This window comes from Protobothrops mucrosquamatus, unplaced genomic scaffold, assembly GCF_001527695.2.
Source record: "Protobothrops mucrosquamatus isolate PMUCROS unplaced genomic scaffold, P.Mucros_1.0 scaffold226, whole genome shotgun sequence".
NCBI lineage: Eukaryota > Metazoa > Chordata > Lepidosauria > Squamata > Viperidae > Protobothrops > Protobothrops mucrosquamatus.
Window position 1 is genome coordinate 1,084,953 of NW_015386577.1, and position 9,380 is coordinate 1,094,332.

The 9,380-nt window shown below is 35.4% G+C and overlaps 1 protein-coding gene across 2 annotated transcripts in view; it reads left to right on the plus strand.

Annotated features, from left to right (window-relative positions):
- Positions 1-9,380, plus strand: part of ERC1 (ELKS/RAB6-interacting/CAST family member 1) — a 125,245-nt gene that overhangs the window by 110,627 nt on the left and 5,238 nt on the right. For both annotated transcript variants that reach the window (XM_015814174.1, XM_015814175.1), the window contains 2 exons: positions 828-926; positions 7,135-7,323. In XM_015814174.1, coding sequence (XP_015669660.1) covers positions 828-926; positions 7,135-7,323 — 288 coding nt within the window. The remainder of the gene's footprint in view (positions 1-827; positions 927-7,134; positions 7,324-9,380) is intronic.

The window sequence follows — 9,380 nt, forward strand, 5'->3', positions numbered from 1 at the left end:
ATAGGAGATATATACAGTATACTACTACTCAGGATAAACTGAGATATGTGATAAGAAACTTCTATTTTCTTATTAAACTTACTGTAATGGAATACAGCAGATTCCTAGGCAGGAGGGAGCACATTCCAGGGATGGGGGGGGGGGTGAGACAAGAGGCAACATAGTCCTGAGCTGCATTGTGGGAAGAGGGATTCAGGATAGCCCAGTGGTGGTGAACCTATGGCACGGGTGCCAGAGGTGGCATTCAGAGCCCTCTCTGTGGGCACGCGCGCCGTCGTCCCAGTCCTAGGCCTTCAGCTGGGTTTTATAAAACCTTTTCGCTTTAGGCCTCCGCCGTCGTGTGCAAAAAAAAAAAAGGTTCAATCAATCAGTCAATTTCAACTTCTCACGTGAAAAAAAATCTTGCAAAGTTGGAATGGATTGATTGAACTTTTTAGTCCCACCCAGTCTGCCATTACCACTGCAGCCACGCCCACCCAATGGGCCACACCCAGCCAATGGGCCACACCCACCCGGCACCCGACAATGCATAAGTCGGTTTTGGGTTGCAGTTTGGGCACTCGGTCTCTAAAAGGTTCGCCATCACTGGGATAGCCATTCTCTAGAATCTCCTAAGATATAGCCATCAAGTGAGGCCAGTAAAGGTTTTATTTGACAAGATTCTGTCTATATGGTATATTCAAGTAAAGAACTGAACTTTGGCTAGATTGCGTCAAATCATTCTTGAGTTAGGTCTGACACTTACTAAAGTAATGAATATATATTATAGATTAAAAATGTAAGTTAATGTTTTATCAAATTGAAATGTCCTTTTATCACTTTGGTAGACTCAGAATCGCATGAAACTGATGGCAGATAATTATGAAGATGATAATCTGAAATCATCTCATTTCAATCAAACTAATCATAAGCCCTCCCCAGACCAGGTAAGTTTATTGTTGTTCTTTTTTTTTTAATGAATCTGTCACTGTTGAAATATGCCCATTTTTAAATTGTATCTAAGACCAGGATCAGTTCTTCTGAAATAGAATCAAAGAAACTGTTTGTTGTAATTATACCATGAGTTTCCTTTTCTTTTATAAAATTGTAAAATATAAAAATATAAAACTAAGCAAATCATTAGATTTTATTGTTTCAGAACTCTTCTTGGTACTCTATTGGTGGGCCTATTGTTCTTATAATAATAGAGTTTATCTTTATTATGATCGCTGACAAATTATATGATTAAATAAATAGCTAAGTTAATTAGTGTCTACTTCAAATAAAAGAAAATATAAAATTGTACTAGGTTATTGAGGTAATCAGAATGTAATCTTACAGACAATTACAAAATTGTACTAGGTTTTTAGATTCTCTTATTTTGTTTACTCTTTCTATCTTTTCATGTAGACTAAGATATTTTGTGGAGTTAGAGATATTAGTATTTGTTTACTCATATATGAATATTATCCTGGGGCTAGGTTTGGGAAGTCCGGGTGGTGGTGGGGGATTTTATCTTTTATTTTGTTTATTGGATTATGATTGTTTTTTATGATGAAAAAATAATAAAAAATTTTGGGGAAAAAAAAAAAGAATTACAAAATTGTACCATATTCAAGGAAATTAAACTCTAATGGTCTGATAAAAGTAATTGCAGATAAAGTAGATCAGGATTACCTAGATACTGCATCAAATCTTATCACTATATGTGAGGACTATTTGAAATGACCACTTCCTTTGGAAATATACATGCTCAAATAAGATCTGTGATTTACTGCTTATTCTAAGGGAGAGATTGGCTGTCTTCCCCATGGCAAAATCTCAGTTTTTACACTAAATGATTATAGGCTCCTATCTTACAAGTTTAGTAAAACTTGACATAAAAGAAATTAATTTATCATTTCTGATGCATGGGCTAGCTTTCTATGTTGCTGACTAAACTAAAACATGATTTGGATGATATCAAATGGCTTAGCAAACACAATAGCTAATGCAAGAGAACTTTCTAACTGGAAAAACATTAGCAGTAATATAAGATGGCCAGCTTACTGAAAATATTAATACTGGCTTAAAGAAAACTAAGAACTCATGGATTTTTCCACTATAGTTCTCAATGGCCTGGGGAGATTAAAGATGTTTTAGCCATTCTAGTTGATAAAAATATGCTATAATGACATTTAGATTATCATGAATAAGTAAATTATCCAAACATGCAATGATTCAGAACAGTAGAATAGAAAAGTATGCCAAAATAGTGCTCCCTTTCCTATTACATTATTAATTTGAATTATTTAAATACTAACCAGATCTTTATTTCATTCCCATGCTTCTCTGGTGCTTTTCCCCCTTGTCTTCTCTCAACCAATAGGATGAGGAGGAGGGTATTTGGGCATAGCCAATCAGATGCTCTTAGTTCAGCCATTTTGTTCAGAACGGTGAGAATTGGCTTTATTTACCAGTAGAAAAATATCCAATGATCACTCTTGCATCTTGCTTCTGTGTGATTATGTGGTTTAAGTGTCTTCCCCTTTCCCTTTAAATGTGGTCTTTGCATGTAGAAGTTATTCCTGCTTTTTGTTGTAGCTTTATTATTTTGTAATTTATGTTAGCCTTTAATTGTTTTGTGAGAATATTCTCCCAAAGCATGCAATTGAATTTACAGCAAAGCAATAGCATGATTCATAAAGGAACAAATGTTTCCATTATAATTTAACAGCACAATTTGAACATGGTTTCCAATATTTATGTTCAGAAAACTTTTCTAACAAAGTTGTATGTTCCATCTTTTATTTTTAAATTACACATAAATAAAAATATTTTATTTCCAGTGCTTATATATGAGCAAAATGAACTATGCTGTTGACATTGCTGCAAGTTTATAAGGTGTACCCCAATTATGTAAAAGGTTCATTATAATAAAATTAGATTGGAAGATTAATAATAATGCACCAAATTCTGTGCACACATTTTGATTTACTAAATCTATTTATTGTTACCCTAATCCAGGTATGTGAGGTTAACTTTTAGTAAGACAATCTGAGAATTAAATAAGTAGTCCCCTTCATACAGAAAATTGTTTAATTCAAGCTTCATTGTGATCTCATAGTGTTTGAAGTTGCTTTTTTGTCATGTCTCTGTATGTTTAAATGGTTTGTAATAATAAATGAACTATCTTGCTGAAGAATGCCAATGAACAGGAAGAGATAAGGTAAGTTAATTAGTTCAGATACATTTTATTGTAAAAATAAGTAGCAGGCAGGGTTTCATGAATAATGAGAAAAGTGTCTTATTATTGTAGTAGAAATCAAATTCAACATATAGAGAGCTCATTTTGTTGGGAAAAGTTCATGTAAGTATATTCATAGTTGTATTTCTTTCTCCATTTACTCTGGGATAATATAGTGTTACCAGAGAGAAAGAAGTGGGACATTTTATAACTTTAAGACTTATTAAGCTCTGTGTTAGGGAATAAATGATACAGTTGAAATAATATTTGAATCCAAGTGGTAGAACAATAGGATGTAAGAATATGAAAGTGAGATGAACGAGAAAGATTGATTGATTGGTCACTCTACACAAACACTTTCTTGGTTCACTTGCCCATGACATTTATATTACAGCAAAAAAAATTATCAGCAGCTGATATAAGTTAATATTATCAGATAAAACAGTAAACAATCGTAAAAAGAATAACAGTGTCAAAGCATCATCATTAGATGCATTGTAGAGATAGTGCTAAAATTAAATACCAAATGCTTGATCATAAAAATAGATTTCTCTTAAAATTAGCCAGTTGGGTAAGTCTGCACTTTAGTAAAGAAAGAATTCCCATTGTTGGTACTACCACTGAGAAGACCCTATCCCTAGTTATTCCTAACCAGGCTTTTTTCCTGGCAGCACTTTAATAACCCTGTAGAGCAGTATTCAGGTTGGGGAATTCTGGGAGTGGAAGTCCACACACTTCATTCAGTGGCTGAGGTTGAGAAATACTTCCATACAGGATGAACAAAAGTCGTAAGTTAATAACAAACGGGGAAGTCATTTCTTTAAGTGAATAGGACCCAAGCTATAGTAGCTGTGTAAAACACATCCTTGTCTATGTAAAATGCTTTATATATCCCTATGTAAGGCACATTCTAATGATTTTTTCAGGAGGGAATCAAAACATGGATCACAGATGCCAAAGTGAAGTTGTAAATCAATACTCTTTTTCCGTTCATTGAGAGGATGGGTTGGTTGGTTGGTTGATTGGTTTAAAAGCGTGGAAGTCACAGGGACAGATATATCAAAGAATAAGCAGGAAGTTAAAGATAAAGTTGTTGTTTATCTGAGGTTGCATTTACCTATTTTTAATAACTGCTAAGGACCAGGTGATTTTTATTATGTCCTGATATGTAAAACCTTAGAGGGTGTACATTCTTTCTCACATGACTATAGTTTAAATCTAAATACTGAGATTACCATAAAAATTATTCTCTGCTTGTGTACAAAAGCCACATCTGTTATCTTCTAATTCTTTTGTTCGAGTCTTGAAATTACTGGTTTAAAAGAATACTTGGTAATAACTTTAAGAGAAATCAATTCTCTTGCTGCTTAAGTGCTTAAATTCATCAGGATTTAACAGCAGTATATTGTATGTCATTTTTTGTGTCTTTACTCTAGAGTTTGTTATATAGCGTTTATAAAATATTTTTCTTTTACAAAAAGAATCTTAACTCCTTATCTGTTGTATCTTAGAAGAGCTGATATCTAGGTCCTATGGTTTCTTACGAGCCGCGTAAAATCACATTATCACTATTTGTGATTTCTTTTTTTCTACCTATGGCCTATAATAGTATTAATGTACTGCCAGTTTCCCAAACATTTTAAGAAAAGAATAAACTGACACATAAAAATAGCACTTCATGCTGCCGGTAAGGGGAGAGAAGCAGAGAATCAAAGAATCCACATTTAGGTGGAGGAGAAAGGCAGGCAGGGAGGAGAGGAATGACAAAGGAGGTTACTGGTGAAACAATCCTTGTAGTAGGATGTACTGTAGATGTAGGATGTAGAAGCTGATTATGAGAAGGTTACAACTGGGAATGATAATTTATGAAAGATATTCCATAAGGATAAATTCTTACCTTGGCAATTTGAGTGGATGAGAAAATTAAACAAAATGGTCACCATAGTGGTGATTTGACTAGTTGAGATGGTTGGTTTGTAGAGATTTATGAACTTGCCATGCCTATCGAAATCATGGGAATATGAAACTTGTACTAAGTGCCCTAATCTAATTAGGAGTGTGGGACTCAGATTCTAGTCCTCCTTTAGACATGGAAGCCAACTGGGCCAGTTACTTCTTCTCAGCCCTCATCAACATCGGATTGTATGACAGACCAGTTAATGAACAAAATACATCACATCATAGACTGAGAGCTTTGTGGTAAGAACCAGGCAAGCACAGTTCAAAAACAAACATATCCTGCAACCATGTGAGACCAGTGCTAAGAACAATCCCATAAGATACATTAATGGAGTTAATAAATTTCATTACTAAGCACAGTTGAAATTCTTGTCAGCACTGAGATTTAAAAAATGTAACTAAATAATATCTTGTAATAGTCAGTTTCTACAAATTACTTTGAACCAGGTTTAGGAAATTCAGCAGCCAGTTATGTTCAAAAACATTTAAAAACAGACAAGTGAAGAAATGCTGCTAGGGCAGAATCGTTTTTTTTTAATTAAGAAAGCCTATTAAAAATATTCCTGTCTCTTGGGAAAGGCCCCCCTCATTGATGGTGCTCTAGAAAGCATGTAGGTGGTGCAAGGACTGGTGATCTGGTCCATCAGCCCTGTCTATTTGGCAGGTGCTTTTGTATCCTCTCAAGATAAGCTCTGCCACTGTGGGAAGTGGTGCAGCTCTTGCTAAGTGGCCAGCTCAAATTAGATGTGGGAGAAGGCTAGAGATAAGACATACTTACCGATGAGGCAAATGAGTCCCAAGCGAAATAAGCAAACTCTTCAGAGAGCTTTGCTAGATTCCGAGCCACCAGAGTCAGCATTTCAAAAGTAAAACTATATCATCAACTTAGGAGGCTTCCCACAAGTGATAAAAGATATTGATGATAATAACAAAAACAATTCCTTTTAATTATTAATACAGTCTCCTCTCCATCTGCAAAGGCAAAAGTGAAAGATGCAGAAGGTATTTAGACAAAAAGTTCCGCTTTCAGATATGTAGTGTACTTTTTAATATATTTTAGCTCTCAAGGAGAAAACACTCCACGGGACAAAGATAATGTCAATCATCTCAATAAGAACATATTTGTTTTCCTCAATTTAATTAGTGAAGACCTATTCAAACGCTCCCTCCTGTTTTAATTTTTCTTTTGTAACGTAGACTATTGATATTTTCCATCTAGGTTCCTTGGGGTGTTATTCCATGCTGCCTCTTTGTACAGCGCTAAAATGTTAATCCCAATGTTGTACTATAAACAGGGTTTCTACCAGAGAAAGGATTTTGACACCACTAATCTAAAGCTTTCAGCTCCTCCTATTGCATGGCCATTAATCCATTCACAGAGTGTTGGAAACATAGCAAAGGAGCCAGAACAATTGTGTGTTCATCGACACTGTTGAAAGTAATACCAGCACCTGTTTCTGTTGACTGAGAGATTATCACCCTTCTACATTCATTATTAGGGTTAAAGGGTATGGTTGGAAAGATACCTTAGGCCTGCTGACAAGCAGCAGGTGCAGCCACAATTCTCCTTGCGGTGAACATTGAGGCAGCCAGACGTTTGCCATTGGTAGTCTTTCCTGAAGTTCTGTAAATCCTTTGTCCGAAATTTCATTTCATACTGCCTCATGTTTCATTGGTAATGATCAAAAAGAAATGTGACTCCCTGCATTTTTCAAAACATTTAAAAATGGTATTCTAAGGTACAGTGGTTTTGGGGCGGAGGGGTTGTGTGAAATGTTAGTTTCCTAAAAGTACTTTTTAGTTAAACAAAAGTGACTGCAAGTCTTCTGAGACTATCCGCACATACCCCTTCCTTGCCCAGTAGTTGGTGATTTCTCTCAGCTTTCCTCCAGTTTCTTGTATTAAAGTTCATTAAACATTCCCTTCATTTCTGTTTCAGGCTACGATTGAATTATTTTCTGTTATTTTAGGTAATTCAGCCTCTTTTAGACCTTGATCAGAATCGTAGCAAGTTGAAGTTATATATTGGACACTTGACAGCCCTATGCCATGACCGTGACCCTCTGATTCTCCGTGGACTCACTCCTCCCACATCGTACCACCTGGATGATGATCGTGCAGCTTGGGAGAAGGAGCTGCAGAAGATGACTCTGGAGCAGGTCAGAATCCGATGTTTTCATTGGGATGTTTAAACTGAGAGCATGTCTTGTCAGTTCCTTGGAAACTGTGATGAGTGTTAGGTCTGAATTTGTTTTCTTTTCTAAGTAGAAGTGTCCAATTTTTTACTTCAGAGTATAAAGGGTACTTCAAGGTGTAGGTACTGCTATTCTTAAATAATATGAATTCGGAAATATATTGTCAACGCAGGATTCAAGGTCAGAATTCCATGTTTCTTTCAGCAGAATGGATACAAAAGCCCCAAATTCAGTACGGTCAGCTTAACCCATATTAGAATAAGTAAAATAATATATATTAAAGAGAAAAAAAAATGTGATGACATTTTATCCAGAGTGTAAAATTACTTTAGTACACAACTTCCAAGAAATCCTAGCTGATCTATGTCACATTGCCCTAGACATGCCCAAAGACCCAATTAAATTTTTCCCAGGCCCGCCCTAATTACGATTAACTGCAGTTTATGGAGAGTAAGATAGCTTAAAAGCCTGAGACTCGTTCATGTATTACTGTACTGAGCTATTAATCATTATATCAAGACAAGGCTAAAGTATACCCTTTTTTATAAAATGGGTTCCAAACATTTCTGGTGCTTAAAGTATAAATGAGAAAATCTGCCCTTCAATTAACCTGGAATAGAATCTTGAGTGTATTTGTATTCAATCTATATAAAAGGGATTTGAAAGTGATCTGGAAATATGCTACTGCTGTATTTCAACAAAAAAAATAGTATTCTCTTTATAAATCTGAAATATCCTAGTTAGTCAGACTGAAAATTACAACGAATCAGTATTTTTCTTCCTGTTTTTGTAATCTATAAATTCTAGATAACATTTTTCTTATTCTGAATATGAAAAGCTTTGCTTTCAAGAGGGTTTTTTGTTCTTAAAATATCTAAGTGAAATTTCAGCAAAATGTCATGAACTTAAAATAGGATAAAACACAATATATATCAAGAGGTTGACAGATAAGTATTAAATCTGGAGTCTTTCATTGAAAAATTATTGTATGGCAAAAATAATTTTGCAAGAATAAACCACTTGTTTGGATTTTGAAGAATGGTTATGGATCCTAAACTAGATGGGCACATTTATTTGCTGATATAAGCTTTATACTTCAGTTATATTTCTTCAAACTGCTAGATAACTAATGATGTGGAAAGTCTGTTTCTTTTACTTATTGCAACAAGCTTCTGATATGGCTTGATATCTTTTCAGAGTATGTATGTTTCTTGCATGCATTTATGTATTGCATTTCTATCCCACCTTTCTTTGTACAGCTCAAGACAGTGTTACATAATGCTTCTGCCTCCTATTTTCCCCAGAACAACAATCCTCTGGGATGCGTTGGGTGAAAGAGAAGGACTAGCCCAGGGGTAGGCAACCTTGGCTGTTTTATGAGTCGTGGACTTCAACTCCCAGAATTCCTGAGCCAGCCATGCTGAGGGGAAAGGGAGAGGTTTCCAAGCTGAGCCATGCTGGCTCAGGAATTCTGGGCGTTGAAGTCCACAAGTCATAAAAGAGCCAAGGTTGCCTACCCTTGGACTAGCCAAAGTCACCCAACTGTCTTTCCATAACCGTCTTCTAGCATCTTAACCAATACATTAAAGTAAAGAACTGCTTGTTTCTATATCATGCTTATTTAAATATACATATACAGTGGGGGAAAAAAGTATTTAGTCAGCCACCAATTGTGCAAGTTCTCCCAATTAAAAAGATGAGAGAGGCCTGTAATTGTCATCATAGGTAGATCTCAACCATGAGAGACAAAATGAATAAACAAATCCAGACAATCACATTGTATGATTTGGAAAGAATTTATTTACAAATTATGGTGGAAAATTAAGTATTTGGTCAATATCAAAAGTTCATCTCAATACTTTGTTATATATCCTTTGTTGGCAATGACAGAGGTCAAACGTTTTCTGTAAGTCTTCACAAGGTTGGCACACACTGTTGCTGGTATGTTGGCCCATTCCTCCATGCAGATCTCCTCTAGAGCAGTGATGTTTTGGGGCTGTCGCTGGCAACACGGACTTTCA